Consider the following 19579-nt stretch of genomic DNA (forward strand, 5'->3'; position numbering starts at 1 on the left):
AGAAGTGGCCTATCTGCTGGCAAGGGAGGCCCACCGTGGACTTAGTCATGTTCTCCAAGGCCAGCTTCATGAACGTCTTCTCCCAGGCCTCCTCCAGGGAGTTGCTGGCTTCGATGGCTGCCTCCAGGGCCTGGAGCAGCCAGAACTTGTGCCGGCAGGACATCTGTGGGGGCAGAGTGGGCAGAGGCTCAGAGACAGGTGGGGTCCGGTCACACAGGGAGTGGCCACCAGGGAAAGCCTGGGTGTGGGGGTGCCGAGGGGGCTGAGGAGGCCAAAGGGAGAGGGTCACAGTGGATGCACTTGGCCATTCATCTGATAAGTATTTAGTGAACACACACTATAGGCAGGCCTCGAACGAGGTTCTGCAGAGACAGACAAATAAAAGTTTGTCTCTATCTCAAGAACAGTTATGGGATTTTAAAAGCATTCCACCTCTAAAGTCTGTTCATTCATTCATTCATTCACTCATTTGTTAAAACTCAATCAGATCTTCCCCCTAATTACCCATCCATCTATCTGCCGACTACAAACCCACCCATCCATCCATCTATCCATCCACCCATCCAGCCAGCCAACCATCCATCCATTCAACCATCCCTGCTACTTAATTTCTCTGTGACTTTAGGCAAATCACTTTCCTTTCCTAAGCCTGTTTCCTCATCTATGGGGGTCATAATATCTACATCATGAGACTATTCTGAGGGTGGTCAACACATGGTCCACCTTCTTCCCTCCCTGCTCAAGCCATTAGAGATATGAGGAGACTGACTTGCCCCAAATCAAGCAGCTGTACCAAAGAGCCAAGATTTGAACCTGCCTTGGGGTCCAGCCCTCCCTCTGCTTCCATGCATTCCCTCCAATGGCTCAAGCAGCTCCTACCTCTGGGTTGTTCACAAAGTAGTCATGGATAGTTTCCAGCACCAGGTTGGGGGCCTCGTGAGCCATGTTCTTGATCTTCTTAATGATGTACTTCAGGCCTCGAGGGTCTGAACCATTCAGGTCCTGGAGCATCTTGAAGCAAACGGCTAAAGGAGATGGAAAAAGGTGTGAGGGTGGATAGGCTGTGGGGAGGTTACACTGTGCTAGCTGGAATACATAGGCAGGGAAGTGGTAGGGCTGGGAATGGGAAAGAGTGCCTTGAAAATGAAGACTGAAGAACTGAATATATTGGGAATTCCTGGGCCTCTTGACTGTCCAAAGAGTCCTCCTGGAGTTTGAGATAGGATAAGAAGCAGGAAGACAGGCAGGTTTTCACACCCTTATACACCTGTACATATTTCCATCCATTCATTGATTCAACCACTTTTTCATCCATCCACTTATTCATTCATCTATCATCTACCTGTCCATCAATTCATCTCTCCATCCACCCACACATTCATCCATATGCCTATTTGTCCATCAATTCATCCACCTGTCTGTCCATCTTTACACTCACCTACCAGTCCATGCATTAGTAAATATATCCATCTATCCATCCATCACCCATCTGATCACAAATTCATCTATCCACTTGTCTATCCACTAATCCATTCATAAGTTTATCCATCCACCCATCACCCATCCACCCACCCACCCACCCACCCCTCCACCCCTCCACCCCTCCATCTATTCATCCTTTAACTCCCTCACCTTCCATGTTGTCATTCAACATTCAATGTTGTTCACTCTGTGTGGTCATAGGACTGTGTGTGTGGGCTCAAAGAGGAGTCAGGACCCAGCTCAGTTCTGAAGGAGCCCCCAGCCCATGGGAACCCTACTCAATATCAGTGGACTCTGGTTCTGTAGTTGTATAAAAGGCCCTGGGCACACAGAGAGGGCAAGGATAATACATCCGCAAAAAGATGGAGGGACATTCAGGACTGGCCACTTGGAGGAGGTGGCAATTTAACTTTGCCTAGAACGATGAAGTCATGTTACCCTTTGAATGAAGGGAGAAGCATTCTTGTGAAAGGATCAGGCCTAAGCTGAGGTCCTAAGGTGTGAAATGGTGTGGGAGAAAAATGGAAGGTGAGGTGTGAGGGAGGGAAGTTTTGGGCTTAGGATGGAGCTTGAGGAGGCATGAAGAGGCCAAGGAGGGTGTGTAGAGCTCTCTCCTGAAGGTCTCACTATGTCCACAAGATCCTTGACATCCCCAAGTTCCCCAGGTGGGTGGATTCCCTCTGGCCCTCATCCCTAACATTTTTGGTGCAGGGACATGATAGGGTCTGCTGGAACCTGACCGCCCCATCTCCTGCCCTGGTGGAGTCCCAGGGCTGGTGATCACCCGCACTGTAGGCTTCTTCCATGAACATGTTGTGCTCCTTGGGCCCCACGGCAGCCTGGCTGCTCTGTGACTTGCAGAACATGATGGTGGTTGGGTATCCCTGTCTGTCTTTGCAGGAAGTGTCCTGAGGTACCTTCAGGTGAGACAACTCCATGGATTTGGAGACATGGGAGGACGTTCTGAAATGGAAAAGAGGTCCAGGATGTATGTAGGCATCCTCATGTGCATTCATGAATGCAAGCCCAGTAGACACTGAGAGCCATGTTGGTCAGGATCAGGCTTGGCAACATCCTTGCATGTGTCTACCTTCTGTTCAATGGATTGGCTAAACCCTGGGAGTAGGGAAAGGGTCTGAAAGCCTCAGGGATGCTGTTAAGTAGGCAGCACTTACTGTGGGTCTGGAGAGGCCTGACTTCCCAGCAAGTGCTGGTGGCACAGATGTGGCTGACAGGACCTGGAGGGCTCAGGGTATGGCATCCCCAACTCTAGCTCTTGCACTGACTTGGGGAGCCAGTCTTCTCAGGGTCACACACAAGACTGTCCTGGCTACCCAGATATCACCGAGGGGGTCTCTGGTGGGGGTCCAAGGGCTACAGGGCAGGTGGGAACAGGAGCCATGAAGATGTGCTGGACTACAACACCGTCTGTGCTCCAGACCTCCCCCCACCTCCTGGTGCTTGAGAACAATTATGTTTGCATGACAGAGATACTGAGAAAAAAACGTGTGGCATGGGCAAGGAAGGACATCGACCCCTTGAAGCTGGTTCCTTCTTACTTCCTTTTTCCCTTCTCTCCTTTTGCAAATGTGGGGACAGGATTCCCTCAGATTGTACTCATTGCCAGAAGGGCCAAAAAAGGAGGTATCCTTCATTTTGGGGGTGGTGCCCAAGCTGTTTGTCTCACGACTTCCTCTTGGACCCTCATGGCAGGAGTGGGTCTCTGCTCCACCTGCTCTGGGATCCCATTTCTCTTTCACTCTCAGTTCCTGGTTCCCAAATACCGACCACAGGCAAGTCACGTTCTTTCTACCCACTGAGGATGTAGCGGTGAGCAAGACAACAGACTGTCAACAAATTCAAAGGGTACATTCATGATATATTAGAAGGTGGTTCATCTCTTAACATGTACCCATTAATTTATTCTACTATGTGAGAAACGTATGTCAGATCATGTAGCTCAAAACCCTCTTGTGGTTCCCCATTGCACTCAGCAAAAGGTCAAAGTCCTGAAGATGGTAAATACGACACCCATACTGCCCTTCAAGATAGAGCAACAGAAACCAGATTCCCCCTCCTGCCTTGAACAACTCAAAAATTGGAAAAACATATACAAACCCACTAATATCAGATATTAGGCAACAAGAAGTGCAAGATAAGTATTCCAGAGAGGTGGAAAATCTGCAGGGCCGGCCCCCAAATCGTCATTACTTGCTGTCTGGAAGTTTCTAATTTGCAGGATGAGGGAGCCCAGGAAGCTCCGTGGGCCACTCGAGTGGAGAAAATGGAGGTGGAAGTTTGGGGAGGCCAAAGTGGCTTGTGTTTGCAGGGAAGAGTACTAGGAGACAACTGCACAGTGAGAGAAAGTGAGCACTGGAGGTTTGAAGTCTCCCCCCCACCCCAAGTCCTCCTCTGAGTGCTGGTTAGTGCATGTGGGAAAAGGGCCACCCAACAGGAGCAGAGGAAACACTCCTCAGAACTCACACAGGCTGAGAATAATTCCTTTTTTTTTTTAACAGCCACAGTGGAAAACTTCGTAATTCATACGGCACTGGGCAGGGTACTCCGAGTGGTATTATCTTGGTGATGAAGGAAAAAACAATCATCCTTAGACAAGAATGCTTTGGTGCTGCCTAACAAAGCTTAAAAGCAAGCCTCAAAGAGACCAAATTGTTTTTAAATGAATTGTGTTCTAGAACAAAACTCAGGAATATTTGAAAAGCACAGAAATATCCAGCACCCAACAAGGTAAAGTTCACAATGCCTGACATTGAATAAAAAACTACCAGGCATGCATGGCAGCAAGAAAGTATGACCCCTAAGTAGGAGAAAAAAATTAACTTACCAAAAGCAACACAGAAATGACACAAATGATAGAATTAGTAGACAAGGACATCAAATGTTATTGTAACAATATTACACATGTTCAACATGGTAGATTAAAACATAAGCATGCTAAGGAGAGATATGGAAAACATAAGCAAGATGAAGAATACAACGTTTGAGGTTAAGAATACACTGGATGAGTTTAATAGCAGATTAGACACAGTAAAACAAAGAGTAGTGAACTTGAAGACACTGCACCAGCAACTATCTAAAAATGAAACAGAAATAGAAAAAAAGACTGGAAAAAATGGAACAGAGCTTCAGTGAGTTGTAGAACAACCTCAAAAGCCATGGTGTGCGTGTGTAACGTGAGTCCTCGTAGGAGAAGAAAGGGAGACAGAAAACAATATTTGAAGAAATAATATCCGAAGTTTCCAAATTAATAAAAACTAAAAATCCCACAGATCCAGAAAACACAATGAACCTCAACTGAAACAAACATAAAGAAAACCATACCAAATGGCATTGAAATATAATTGCCTAAAACCAATGCTAAGAGAAAATCTTAAGAAAGAAAGCCAGATATAAAGCATGCATTATATGCAAAGGTATAAAGATACGAGCAAGAGTGTGGTTCTAGTCAGAAACAACGCAAGCCAGGAGATATGGAACATTTCAAAGCACTAAGAGAAACAAACCTGGCAAGCTAGTCAGAGAAAAACATTTTAACAATGGATGGTAAAACCAAGCCTTTATCATATGCACTAAAACTGAAAGAATTTATAACCAGCAGACCTGTGCCATAAGAAATGTTTGAGGATGTGTTTCAGACAGAAGGAAAATAATACCAGATGGAAATATGGACCAAAAAAAAAAAAAAGTGGAAAGGGTAAATATGTAAGTGAGTATAAAATATTCTTTCTTATTGTTCAAGTTCAAAGTAAAAATAATAACGCCTTGTGGGGCCTATAACAAATTTAGAAGTAAAATATATGTCAACAATACCATAAAGGCCAGGAGAGGGAAATGGAAATAAAATGTTGTAAGATTCTTATACGCTGAGTGGCACATTATCACTTAAAGGTAGACTGAGATATTGTAAAATTGTAAACTATAAGCACGAAAGCAATCACTAAAAAATCAAAGAGAGAGTAAACCAAAATATATGTAGTAATAAGCCAACAAAAGACATAGAATGGAATCATAAAAAATACTCAGTTAATGCAAATGAAGGCAGAAGAGGAAAAATAGAGCAAAGAAGAGAAGAAACAAAGCAAAAACAAATTGCAAGACAGTAGATTAAAGTGAAATCATATCAATAATCACATTAAATGCAAATGGTTTAAATATCTAAATCAAATAGCGGAGACTGTCAAGTTGAATAAAAAATCAAGACCCAAGTATATGCTGCCTATAAGAAATACATTTGAAATATAATAGACACAAATCAATGAAAAATAAAGGATGGAAAAAGAGAAACCACACTAATAACAATCTGAATAAAACTGGAGTGGCTATATTAATATCAGACACAGTATATTTTAAAGTATATAATAATATAGCCATGGATAAAGAGAATCACCTCAGGGGCACCTGGCTGGCTCTGTCGGTTAAGCATCCAACTCTTGATTTTAGCTCAGGTCATGATTCTAAGGTCATGGGATCCAGCCCTACATTGGGCTGGATGCTGAGCTTGGAACTTGCTTGACATTCTCTCTCTCCCTCTGCCCCTGCCCTGCTCATGCACATGCGCTCTCGCTCTCACTCTCTCTCTCTCCCTCTCTCAAATAAAAAAAAAGAAAATAAAAGAATCAGTTCATAATGACAAAGGGGTTGTTCATCAAGATGACTTGGCAATTTTAATTGTTCATGCACCTAATAACAGAACTTCAAAATACATAAAGCAAAAGAGATAGAACTGAAAGGAGAAATAGTTGAAGGATAGTAGAATCATAGTTGAAGATTTCACCACCCCTCTGTCAATAATTGATAGAGCAAGAAGACAGAAAATCATTAAAGATATAAAAGAGTTGGACAATACTCTTAGCTAATGTGATCTAATTGGCATTTACAAAACTCTCCATCTGAAAGCAGAAGAACAAGTATTCTTTTCGAGTGCATGTGGAACACCTACCCAGATAGATCATATTCTGGGCCATAAAACAGTCTCAATAAGTTTAGAAGGATTCAGATCAAACAAAGCATACTCTTTGGCCACAATAAAATTAAATTAGAAATCAATAGCAGAAAGATGTATGGGAAATTCCCAAGTATTTTGAAACTAAGTAACAATTGTAAATACTGCTTAGGTCAAGAAGAAACTGAAACAAAGTAAAAACTACTTTGAACTGAATGAAAGTGAAAACACAACATATAAAAATGCATGGGGTGCAGCTAAAGCAGTACTTTGAGGGAAATTTACATCATGAAAATTTATAGTATTAGAGAAGAATAGGGGTCTGAAATCAGTGACCTAAGTTTCCACCTAAAAAACTAGGGAAAAAAAGGGAAGATTAAACCCAAAGAAAGAAAATAATAAAAGAGCAAAAATCAATGAAGTAGAAAACAGAAAAGCAATAGAGAAAATCAGTAAAACCTAAAGCTGGCTCTTTGAAAAGAGGAGTGAATACATTTGATAAACCTCCAGCAGGCTTTATTAGGGCAAAAAGAAAGAAGACACAAATTATTAATATCAAGATTAAGAATAGATACACCATTAAAGATCCTACAGACATTAAAAGGACAATGAGGGAATATTATGAACAACTTCATGCCAATAAATTTGACAACCCAGATGAAATGGATGAATTCCTTCATCATAAGAGGACCAAATGCCGAAGCTCAATCAAGAAGAACTAAATAACCAAAATAGCCCATCTATTATAAACAATGAATTTGTAGTTGAACGTTTTCCCACAGGAAAACTTTAGGCCTGATGACTTTACTCTTAAACTCTACCAAGCATTTAGGGAAGAAATGATACCAATACTCTAAAACTCTTTCAGAAAATTAAAGATGAGAGAATAATTCTTAGCTCATTCAGTGAGGTGAGGTGAGCCTTAATATCCCGATACCCAAACCGAATAAAGGCCCTGCAAACTTTCTTCACGTAAAAATCCAAAATATATGGACACACTCATTCATCTACCATGACCAAGTGGGCCTTATCCTGGGCATGCAAAGCTTGTTGAACATTTGAAAATCAATGTAACTCCCAATATTGGTAGATAAAAGGAGAAAACCATATTATCATCTCAACAGAAGCAGAGAAAGCGTTTGAGAAAATTCAACATCCATTCCCAGTGAAAATAGGAATTAAAGGAACTTCCTCAACCCAATAAAGAATACCTACACGAATCCTATAGTTAATGTCATACTTAATGGTGAGTAACTTATAGTTAATGTCATACTTAATGGTGAAAGACTGAATGTTTTCCCCACATAATTGGGAATGAGGAAAGGGTGTCTGTTCTTACCACTTCTATTTGACAGGGTACTGAGGGCTTAGTCCATACAAACAGGTAAGAAAAGAAATGAAGAGTGTACAGACTGCAGAGGAAGAAACAAATGATCTCTACTTATAGAGGATGTGATCACCTAATTAGAAAATTCCAAAGACTCTATAAAAAAACCACCAAAACTGACCCGGGACTTTAGGAAATTTGCAAAAATAAAGTCAATGTACAAAAATCAGTCATATTTCTCTACACTAGCAATAAGCAGTTCGGAATTGTAATTAAAAAGGTGCTGTATAGGTAGCTCAGTTGGTTAAGTGTCTGACTCCTGATCTTGGCTCAGGTCAGGGTCTCACAGTTCATGGGATCGAGCCCCTCATAGGGCTCTTCCCTGGCAGGGTGGAGCCTACTTGGAATTCTCTCTCTCACTCTCTCTTTCTGTCCCTCCCCCACTCATTCTCATTATCTCTCTCTCTCTAAGTAAATAAATAAAGTTAAAAAAAGTTACCATATATAGTAGCATTAAAGACATGAGATATTTAGGTAACAAATAATTGCAAGGTTTGTGGGCTGTAAAATATAAAATAGCAATAAAAGAAATCAAGAAGACTTTAATAAGTGGAGAGATACACCATATTCATGGATCAGAAGACTCAATGGGGGGGGGGCGGGTGCGCCTGGGTGGCTCAGTCAGTCCAGCGACTGACTTTGGCTCAGGTCATGATCTCGTGGTTCATGGGTTTGAGTCCCGCGTCGGGCTCTGTGCTGACAGCTCAGAGCCTGGAGCCCGCTCCGGATTCTGTGTCCCCCCCTCTCTCTGCCCCTCCCCTGCTCATGCTCTGTCTCTCTCTGTCTCAAAAATAAATAAAAACATTAAAAAAAAAAACCCAAAAAAGCAGACTCAATACCGTGAAGATGCAATTTTGTCTAAATTTATCTAAATAGTCAATGCAAAACAGAGGCCAGAAAAAGACTCACACGTACAAAGCCAACTGATTTTTGATAAAGGCGCAAAAGTAATTCAATTAAGAAGTGTATTCGACACATGGCGTGCAATGATTGGATATACACATGCAAAAAATGGGCCCCACCCCATACTCCACACTGTGTACGAAAATGAACTCTAGATCGTAGACCTAAAATTAAAACCCGGAGTTCCAAACTTCTAGCAGAAAATACAGGAGAAAAGCTTTGTGATCTTGGGCTAGACAAAGATTTCTTAGGTGTGCCCTCCAAAAGCACCATCCATAGAAGAAAAAAAAAAATGAACGTTAAATTGGATGTCGTCCAAAGTAAGAACTTCTGCGTTTTGAAAGACATCTAGAAAAAACCAAAAAGGGAAGCCATGGATTTGGGGGGAAGATTTGCAAATCACGTGTCCGATAAAGATCCATGTCCGGACTACATACACGTAACTCACGAAACAAAAACTCAGACCCCAGCGCAAGCCATCTGATGAAATACAGACAAAAGATCTGAATAGACACCCCACCCAAGGAGATCCACATGACAGGTGCTCGACGTCATTCCTCATGAGGGAAACAAGTCAAAGGGGAATATTGCTACACGTCTACTCGAATGGCTAAGACTGGGGGGAAAAGGCCTGAAAATTCCAAGTGCTGGTGAGGTTGGGGGGTAACTGGCCCTTTCGTGCAGTGCTGGTGAGGACGAAAACTGCACGGCCGCGTGGAGAGGGGAGCTTGGTGTTTTCTTAGGAGGTTCCCCGCGCACTCTGCTGCCCCACTCCCAGGCATTCACTCCGATAAAATAACAACTCCCTTTCACACAAAAGCTGTACACGAATGTTTCTCACGGCGCTACCTGTCCAGCCTCAGCCAGAAGAAATGCACGTCCTCTGCCTGGTGAGAGCCTAAAGAAACTGTATTACATCCGCGGAAAAACTCACCGGCCACAGAAAGGAATGAACTGCTGAGAAACAACACGGGTGGGTCTTGACTGCATCCTGCCATGTGACAGGGACCGGCCCCTGAGAGCCGCGCACTGTATTGTCCCCTTCTTATGACTTCCTGAAGAAGGTCCAACTAAACAGAAAACAGCTTAGTGGTTTCCGGGGATGGGAAGCTGGAGGAGGCTTGGCTGCCTAAGGGGCATGGTGGATTCTGGGGAGGCAAAGCTGTTTCCTCTCTTGCTTGTGGTGGTGGTTTCACGTCTGTGTGACTTTGTCAAAACTTGCAAAGCGACCCACTGAGGACGGTGAATCTTACTGTGCATGAATTATAGCGCAATAAAAAAGAAAGCAAGATCTCTAAGAACAAAAATGATTTCGCCCCCTCTCCCATCTCATTTCTTTCTGCTTTACTCCACCCCGGTCACAGTGAGCTCCCGCTGCTCCTTAAACCACCAGGCACGTTTCTACCCCAGGACCTTTACACTGGCCGTCCCTTCAGTCTGGGGAACATCCTTCCTCCAGGTAGCTGCTTGGGTCAGTTTCTCACCTCCCTTGAGTCCCAGCTCAGTTGTTACCCCCTTGAGGAACTTATTTAAAATTGCAATGTACCCTTCACCCTGCCCTCTCTACCCCCCTACCCTCTCAACTTTCTTCCACGTCACTTTTAACCTTGTAACATTATATAATTTACTGTATTACACGGGTGGCGTATTGACTGTTTCCCCCATGGGAATGTAGCCACCAGGGCAGGGATCTTTACGTCTTGTCTCCAAGTCTATCCCCTAATGCTTGGAGCAGGGCCTGGTACCTCAACAGGTTCTCAGTAACATTTGTGGTCAGGCCCACCCTGATTTCTGGAGAAGCCCTGTGACAGCCCCCAGCTCCCCAGGACCCTGGGCCCATTGCCCGGAGCATGTGTCCTTCCTGCCTCCTTCCTCCTCCTCCTCTATCCCGTCCTCTTCAGGGCAAGGCACAGATGCCCCCCTTCAGCCTTCTTGGCTTGCAGAGAACATCCCGGGGTGGGGGTGCCTCCCTTACTGCTGACTAACCCCTGGCCCTTCCCCTTCCCCAGTGTCCCTGGGGACGCACTGGCCGTTCTTGGGTCCCCAGCATGTCCCAGGGAAGGCTGTCCTTGAAGGTCCACTGAACGAATGAATGAGAGGCTGAGTCCGAGGGCGGGCTGCCGGGAGGGCCTTCCCCACACAGTGGCTTCCTCCTCCTCCCGTCCTCCTGGGGCTGTTCCCGGCAGCCCGGCCTCCTCCAGCCGCCTTCCCGAGGGCATTCATGGTCACTCCACCCCATAGCCATGCCCCCTCCCCGCCATCTGCCTCTGGGAGCCAGGTGGCCACTCAGGGGACACTCCTGGGGCTGCCAGAGATGTTGCATTTCTGCACGTCGGAGTGTGGGTGACACGGGACGCAGCCAGCCCATCTTCAGGATGAAAGCATTTTCCGAGGTGCCGGGAACAGAGACGGGGTGAGGCCCTCGGCCTGCAGTGGCTGGCCACCTTCACGGTTCCCAAGCCCTCCCCGGGGGCGGCCTCGTTCCTTCAGGGAGGATTTATTACGTGCTTACTGCATACCAGGAGATGCTGCAGGGCCTGGGGGTTCGTCTGAACAGGACACACGGAAACCCCTTCCCTTGGAGAGCTTGTGTCCTGGGGGAGAGGCGACGGGCGGACAGGAAGCCGGGTGCCGTGCCGGCTGGGGACAGGGAGACCGCTGGGGTGCAGGTGTCTGACAGGTGCCTGGTGCGAGGGTGTGGGGTAGCCGAAGGGCGGAGTGGTGGATAAGTGAGACATTCTGGGGGGATGGCCACCCGCCCCGCTGCACGTGACGTCCTGCTGGGGAGGGGTGGGCGCCCCCTGGTCACCTCACCTCCGCCCCTCCGCCCCCCACCCCCATCACATCCGTGCCGGCCGCATACGCCAACCCCACGAGGTGCCGAGACACAGAGAGGTTCAGTGACCTGTCCCCGCACACGCAGCCTCTGCAGAACGACTCTGGTTCAGACCCAGCGCGAGCCTGAAGCCTGCAGCCTGGGGACCGTGGCCAGCAGAGCTCAGCGCACACTTGAACCTTCCTGGACGACCCCTTCTTCCTACCACCGGCCAGAAAACCAGCCGCTTCCCTGCCACTCCCAGAAAGTGCGGCCTTTCAGACCGAGGCCGGCTGGTGCCACCTCTGGGGGCGTCTCAGGAAGGGCTGGAGTCCCCGGCGCCCCTCCGCACCCGGAAGGCTCGTGTCACCCACAAGCACTTGGCCCGTATCTTGCCCTGAAACGGCCTCCTCGCCCTGTGACGGCCAAAGTGGAATATATTTTTAAATACAGAAGGCGACAGAAGCGTAGTCAGGCAAACAGCTGCAGAGGGGAGCGTTTTCTCGCCTTAGAAGAGATCCAAGATGCGGCAGAGGAGAAGACAGGCCTGACAACACACACGTGGAAACGACTGCACGCACACAAAAGTAAGTGAGTTCCAAACAAGCACAAAGCTGCTCCTTCTGGAACAGCTTCCCACCACGGGCATCGCACGCAGGACTCCTGCTTGGGAACCCGCCCAGGGATGGTCTGGGCGCCCAGGGCGCCCAAGGAGGGCCCCCCGGGGTCTGGGGAGGCAGGGGAGGGAGCCCGCCGGGCCCCGGGCACGGGAGGTGGAGCCGCCCTGGAGCACCCGTCTGGAGGCCGGGAGGAGCCTTCCCTAGGACGCGCCTTGTCTTTGCCGGGACGCTGGCCGTTGTACCACCGTCCACTGTGTGGATAAGAAGCCGAGGCTCGGGGAAGCAGGCAGACAGTCCGTCGGTCCCTGCGTTCACTCATGCAGCAGGCACGTGTGGACGGGGACAGTGACACGCTTCCAGCCACACCTCTGGTCCCCACAAGCTGTCAACCACCACCCCGCAGGGCGATGGCAAAGCCAGCACTTGGATCCAATATCCCCCCTCCCATCCTCCTCTCCACCAAGTCAGGAGCTGCCAGGGGGGCTCAGTCCCTATCCTACCCTCTCCCCGGCTGCTCCTGGCTGTAGGGACCCCTCTTTTCTTGGCTCAAGGCCTGGGGCTCAGCGCCAGATGCCCCCCGGGGTGCCCCTTGCTGCCCCGCAGGGAAGCACTGTCCCGAAAGATGGAGGGGCCGGGGCACCTGCGGGAAAGCAGGACATAGAGTGTCCCTTCTGGGGACACGTCCCCTCCTACATGTCCCAGCCTGGTGCTGCGCTGACCTGGGGTTCTGGGACACGGCTGATGACGTCCTATCGGCCGAGGCGTGGCTGTGTGACTTTTCTGAATTCTGCTCGTCCATGTTGGGGTGCAGTTCGGAGAACCCACAGGCCCCAGCTTCCAGCTCTGTCCTCATGCCCAGCGGGGCAGCCTTATCTCTGGGTACCCCCTCCCCACCCCAGCCAGCCCTGACCTCACCCCTGAGGTCACAATGGCTCCAGTGCTCAAGGCACCTTCCCAGGGCCAGCGCTTGGGCATGGCATGTGCATGTGTGTGCATCTGTGCTCCTGGTGTGGCCTTGGGCTCAGCCCTTCTGTCTCTGGTCCTGAACTGTCCCCTGTGAGATCCACGGAGCCCGCCCCGGCTGACACCTCGGCTTGTGAGGAACCCTGAGACCGAAGACCCAGCTAATCCTGGATTCCTGACCCGAGACACTGGTGAGATAGTGAATGTGCGTTGTAAGCCCCTAAGTTTTGGGGTCATTAGTTACACAGCAATAGATAAGTCACCCATGCTCTGCACTGGGGAAACGTGGCAGAATTAGGGTTCTTTGTGACCGCCCACCGCACTGGGCCACAGTCCAGTCGCAAGGCTGCAGGGCAAGCGTGGTCCAGAAGGCTGGCCGGGGACACCAAGCATGGCCCCTTGTCACCATATCCGGCTGTTGGAGGCCCTGCGGGTGGGGCTGGTGAGTGGAGGGCTAAGAGCCAGGACGCTGCAGGGATAAGGGGCTCTTGTGGGCCAGGACCTGCTGCTGAGGCAGCGACCTGCACCCCCATAACCATCTCCCTCAAGGGGTCCTTGAAGCCACACTGTGCACTCAGCCCCTGCGTTCTGGGAACAGTCTGTGCCCGGGACCAGGGCCCTGCTGGGGAGTCTCAGAGACGACAGCCAACCAGGGCTCACCCCTGAGGCCACGGGGGCCTCAGCACTGGCCCCTGGGGTTCAAACTCCAGCTCTGGTACTGCCGGCTGGATGACTTCTCTGAGGCCGTGACTGCTTTCAAACAGGGCGACAATGCCCACCCTCCCCCAGCTGGTTCTGACGTTCAGACTGCTTTTCCGTGAGAGGTGCTTGGTGCGGAACAGGTGCCCCTGCGGCACGGAGGCTGGGCTTTGGGGGCGGCATCCCCAGGTCTAACTGGGGTCCTGTGGGCCGGGTGTTTGGGTCCCCACCAGGTGGAGGGAGGAAACTGGCCGGCAGGGGCCAGGTGAGGAGGGAGCGTGCTACGTTTATCGGGGCCTCACCGGGTCCCCGGCACCCTTCTGACTATGTCACCTGGAGCCTTAAACCTTCCCGCAGGCCCAGGAGCTGGGAGCTGGGGTTCCCTCCGAGGCCCAGACAGGAAACCGCGCCTCGAGTCGCTCTGAAATGGAAAAGGTCAGCACGTATCCGGGTTTGCCTGGAGCCCTGAGCTCGAGTTCCTCCCCCCCAGCACCCTGAAGCGGACCGCTGAGAACCAGGCCCGTAAACTCCTTCGTGACCGAGGGGCCCTGCTGAGCCCGATTCTGCGAAGCTGCCAGACTGGGTGTTTGTAAGAGCCCCGTCTGGGAGAATTGTCCTCCACAGGCCCCGGGGCTGTGTCCCGGGCACCTTTGTGGCTGGTGGACTTTGCCGGGGATGTGCCCCAGCCACCCCCAAAACGGCTTGCGTGACTGTTCCTAAATACGCAGCAATTTCGAGAGTTGGTTGTTGAATACAGCCACAGCAGCTCACAATTAAATGCATTTTATTAACAACAGGTAATAAACACCCCAAACTCATCACTTCCTGGTCACTGGACCAGATCTCACTGTGCCCTAGGGGTGATCTACAGCTACGGGCCTAGCTACCGTGAGCCACCAAGCACCTGAGCGACTCCGTGAACACTGCCACCATCAGCCGCGGGGTGGGGGGATACTTTCTCCATGGACACCAACGATGCCACGGGCAGGGCCCTTTGGAGAGCTCCTTTTTAGATACTTGCCAGGCTGATTGGGCAAGATGGCCCGACCAGTCTCCCCTCCACTCGGGATCTTGGAATTGGGGCTGAGAGTGAGACCTCGGGGCTGGGAGTGGGGCCCCCTTAAGGCCACCCATCCCCCGCTCAGGGGTCCTGGCAGAAGGGAAGGGACAGAGGAGGGTACGAGCCCTGGGGGCTTTGCAGGTTCTGGCCTTGACCTTCCCAAGGCCCCAGTGGGCCTTTGGGGTCCCTGCAACACTGTAGACTAAGTTGCCCCCGGCCAACCTGCTGAGGCAGGTTTTCTGCAAACTCGTTTCCGAGGGAGAACTTTCCGGCAAGTCTGGCCCAGGTAAGCTGAAGGAGCTGCTTCAGAGGTCGTGCACTCCCGCCTCGGCAGGATTTGGGGGAGGCTGGATGTCTGGGGAATTCAAGCGTCACATCGGGGCAGATGGCAGAAGTTGAGCCTCTGTGGCTGGACCTCGGCCCCAGGGGACACAGGGAGGGATCCCTGCTGAGATCTGACCCTTGTCCGTCTCCCCTCACCCCTCACCGTGAATACGGCAAGATGTCAGGGGTCCAGTGCCGCTGGCTGGGCCGTGCCACGTGCCTGTGTCCCTTGGAACCTGTCAGGAATTAGGGAGCAGCGCCGCGGCTGGATGTGGGCTCCTAGACTGCTGCCTGCTTTTCATAGCTGGGCGTGCTCACGCCCCTGGATTGGGATGAAGCTCAGAGAGGGTGAGAACCTGGCTGGAGGTCACCCAGCAGGCAGTGGTGAAGCCGAGTTCAACCACAGGGCCCCACCCCCTCCCCCCACGGAGCTCCAGCTGGGGGTGCGGATGAGGCCTGTGGACAGTACGGAGCAGGCCCCAAGAGGCGCCCGCCTGTGCCTCCCCACGCGGCCGGCAGGTGGCGCTGCGGGCCCAGGCAGGCCTCAGGCAGCGTCCCCGCAGCTCTCCCAGCCCAGAAGGCGTCTGGGGAGGGGACCGTGGCATTCCAGGCGGCTGGGCAACCTAGGGTTGCTACCCACCGGGGGCCAGGCAGCTGTGGGAGAGCGCCAGCTCTCTCCCACCCCCACGCCCCTGCACAGGCTCCCTCCAGCTCCACTTCTGCTGGGCCCACCCTGGGGCCAGCAGCCCAGCCCCTGCTCTGCTACCCAGGCCCCTCCTCCCACCTCCTCCCTGCTCCCAGCTGCAGCCAGGTCCGCCTCTGAGGCTTTGTGCAGTGCCCTCCCCTGGCCCCTGGAATGCCCTTGACAAGATTCTCTGCTTGATCAGGCTCCAGAACCTTCTCCCGGGCCCATCTGCGCCCTCCTGCGCCCTCCAGTTTCAGCAGGGAGCTCCCATCCTCCGCTGCCGACATCTGGCCGCCCTCCACATCTGACCGGTTTCCTCATCCTGCCCCCCACCCCCACCTCTCCAGTGGAGGTCTGACCACCTGGCCTGGCTTCAGCAAGAATCCTGGCAGGGGGGTTCAGCCTGAACGCCTCCACCCCGGACGTCTCCTCCTGTCCATCCGCCGACCCATAGCCGCTGGTGCCTGGACGTCCCACGGCCCCTGCTTCATTCTGATGGAGACAGTCTTCCCCTCCCACGCGCAACCCCAGCGCCCGGGTCCCTGCACCTGCTGTGATAGTGCTCCCTAGAATAAATCAGGGTCTTCAACAAGTGTCATGAATATTTTTTTTTCTGTAACGCCCAATCCCTCCCCACCACACACCTGCTTTCCTAAAGAAACTCCTTGCACTCTCCTATTTGCCCTCAGAGACCCCAGCCCAGGTCACCTCCTCTGTGAGGCCACCCCTGCTTTCCCTGGGCTCCCATAGCACTCATCCTCCCTGCTCAGGTTGCTTCAACATCAACTCTTGGAGTGCCAGCTCATGCTGGGCCCCTCTGCGAGGCAGGGGTGTTGACAGAAGGTGCCAGGCAGACAAGTTTCTCTCCAGAGGACCCTCCCCCAGGAGCATAATGGCTACATCTGAACCTCGGACCTCCTCCCATGATGTTTAAACCCACGGAGCCCAGCGAGCCGGGCCTCCAATGGCCTCAAGTGCTGGCTGGGACTCCAGGCTTCCCTTCCTCTGGGCCTTGGACTCTGTGCCTCCAATTCTGGCCCCAGCATTTCTTGGACCAGGGAGTTACCCCTTCGCTGAGCCTCCTGTGGGTGCCAGTGAGAGGACCCGCCCACAGGCCCCTGTGGACCCTGGTCCCTGGGGTCAGTCGGTGCTGCCACCACACCAGGCCCACTCTGCTCTGCCCACACATGCAGCCCTCTGCCTGCTGGGACCCTTCCTGTCCCCCATCACCTGTCACTGCTCCCAACGCCTTTTGCTGATGGCCCTGGCCAGGCTCGTGTCTCTCCCCAGCCTCCTGGTTCTGGGGATCCCCCTGTGGGTTCCTAGCCATGGTCTCTCGCTAGACCCTCTGCCCCAGGAGGGTCCCCAGGGACCCTGTGTCCCTGCCGAGCTCCAGCCCGGGATAGGTGCCCATCACATGGGTGAAAGTGCCAGATGTGCATGGTGGAGGCTGCTCCAGGAGGGGTCCTGCTCCCTGTCTCTGGTCCATGTGGCGGAGTCGGCCCAGGGTCCGCAGACACCCTGGGTCCCTGCGGGTGCACGACCCAGGACACCCCCCACCCCTCCATCCTCTAGGGTCCGTTCCTCTTTCCAGACTCCTCTCTGAATCTTCCACAGAAAAAAACGGAGAAGGGTTTTCTCCTCCACTTTCTGAAAATGAGATTTTAAAAATAACTCAGAGGCAGTGGCGGAGACAAGAGGGGATTATGTGGGGGTTCGAGCCACACCGGGCAGGTCAGCAAGGCCTGCTCGCCCCTCCCCCTCGGCTCTCCCCACCCCGGGCCTCTCCCGACGTGCTGCTCTCTCTGCCTGGCCCCCTGGCCGGCCCTTCCTCAAGGAGGCGGGCATCTCCATCTCTAGTGATGGGGAGACAGCAGTTGGGGGGGTCTGCTGAGAAGGGAGGTGGTCCAGGTGGTGGGGCAAGGAACGTGTGGGCCGTGACTCTCAGCTGGAGAAGGGACTGAGAGTCCTATTGGTCTTGCCAGTCTCCTTGGTTCTCTCCCTTCTCTGGTGAGCTCACAGCTCACCAGCCCCATGGCCTCCTGGACTATTTCTTGTTCCTCAAACATTGTGTCTTTCCTGCCACAGGGCCTTTGCATAGGTAAAGGGTTTCTCAGACTCTCTTTCCTCTCCCTTCACGTGCTATACTGCCCTTACCCTCAGCTTCAATGTTATTTCCCCCAAGAGACTCTCTCTGTCCACAGAATAGTACAATAGGCTCTTTGTTACCACGGCCCTCCCACATCACCTGGGCACTCACTATTTCTGTGTGTCAGTCCCAGCCTATCTTCTTTGAGGGGCTCTGTGGCCACTGGCTGCAGGTGCCAGGTCATCAGCCGGTGGGATCGAGCCTTGGCGGCTCCCCGAGAGAACCACTTGCCTGATAACGCGCCCGATCAGCCTCCTTCCATCCCCTCCAGTGTGCCCTGGGATTGCGTCTCAAGTGACCTCGCGTCCTCAAATCATTTGCCTTAACGTCCGGTGGCAGGCTGAATAACGCCCCCCACCCCTTCCCCCAAAATGTCAACGCTCAAATCCCTGGAACCGGAAATTGTTATCTTATACAGCAGGACAGGACTCTGCGGCTGTGATCCAGTTAGAGATCTTCAGATGGGAAGATTATCCCAGATTTTCTGGGTGGTCCCTAAGTGCAATCGCACGAATCCTTCTAAGAGAGAGGCAGAGGGAGTTTAGATACACAGGAAGAAGAGGAAGCCGCGGGACCACAGAGCAGAGATTGGGGTGACGTGGCCACAAACAGGGAATGCCAGAAGCCCCCCCCCCCCCCCCCCCCCCCCCGGCAAAGCTGGGAGAGGCGAGGAACAGATTCTCTCCTGGAGCCTTTGGAGGGAGCGCAGCTCTGAGGACACGTTGATTCCGTCCCAGTGACACTGTCTGGGGGCAACTTGTTAGAATAGGCCTAGGAAGGAATACAGGGTGCTTCTGGGAAGCCCCAGCTAAGACACACCCGGTCTTGTCTTAATTATTGTGGCAGACTGGACGCTGTCACTCCAAATGCTGGCACCCGACGGCTCAGGTGAGGACGACATTTCCCAGCCTCTCCTGCGGCCAGGAGGGGCCGCGTGACTAAGTCTCACCCTGGAACGAGAGAACCGAGGGCAGTTTCCCCTCCTGTTCTCACAAGGAGGCTGGAGCCCTGGACTGCCCCTCACCCTCTCCCCGGCTGGGACACGATGGGGTGTGACGTCCCTCCCGGGGACACCACCGAGGGGGCGCAGCCACGGCCGGGGGGGGGGGGCGTGGGGGTGGGGGGCGCCCTGTGGAGCTGAGCTGTCTGCAGGCCTGGGACACGACGCTCCGTCTCATCGAAACTGCTGTGTCGGGGGCTCTTTGTTACCACGGCTTACATGTCACCCTGACTAGTACACCGTGGGGTCCTGGCCCACAGAGGCGCCCCGTGAAGGTCCGCACAATAAGAACGTCAGCAGCAATGGTGTTTGTTTCTCCTGTATTTGTTACCCCGTGAGACGGATGGCTGAGCCGCCACCAGAGCCGCCGTCTGCCCCGAGAGCCGGCGTTGAGTGGCCCCAGTGCCTGGAGCACGGGATGATGGGAAACGTGACCTGTCGAGCGACGTCCGGGCACCCACTCGCCCAGCGCGGACTCGGAGGCCTACGACCGGCTGTGCTCCTGCCCCACGGGTGCCGTGAGCGCCAG

The 19579-nt window shown here is 52.2% G+C and overlaps 1 protein-coding gene and 1 long non-coding RNA gene across 4 annotated transcripts in view; one reads left to right on the forward strand and one right to left on the reverse strand.

Annotated features, from left to right (window-relative positions):
• LOC122211017 (maestro heat-like repeat family member 5) overlaps window positions 1-13054 on the reverse strand; it is a 61654-nt gene extending 48600 nt beyond the window's left edge. Inside the window, exons 1-5 of one of the 3 annotated variants that reach the window (XM_042924075.1) lie at window positions 12890-12972; window positions 9670-9805; window positions 2267-2445; window positions 880-1025; window positions 35-163 (exon numbers count right to left, since the gene is read on the reverse strand). In XM_042924075.1, the coding sequence (XP_042780009.1) occupies window positions 35-163; window positions 880-1025; window positions 2267-2445; window positions 9670-9725 (510 nt within the window). In that variant the 5' untranslated portion in view covers window positions 9726-9805; window positions 12890-12972. Of the gene's footprint in view, window positions 1-34; window positions 164-879; window positions 1026-2266; window positions 2446-9669; window positions 9806-11254; window positions 11278-12889 lie in introns of those variants that run through there. The other 2 variants (XM_042924076.1, XM_042924074.1) reach the window with 2 other exon arrangements.
• A 62-nt stretch (window positions 13055-13116) lies between these two features.
• On the forward strand, window positions 13117-16242 carry LOC122210819. Its single transcript, XR_006198280.1, has 3 exons — window positions 13117-13324; window positions 14190-14629; window positions 16104-16242. It is a non-coding gene; the product is annotated as an uncharacterized LOC122210819 (long non-coding RNA).
• Window positions 16243-19579: the final 3337 nt, after the last annotated feature.

This window comes from Panthera leo, chromosome F2 (assembly GCF_018350215.1).
Source record: "Panthera leo isolate Ple1 chromosome F2, P.leo_Ple1_pat1.1, whole genome shotgun sequence".
NCBI lineage: Eukaryota > Metazoa > Chordata > Mammalia > Carnivora > Felidae > Panthera > Panthera leo.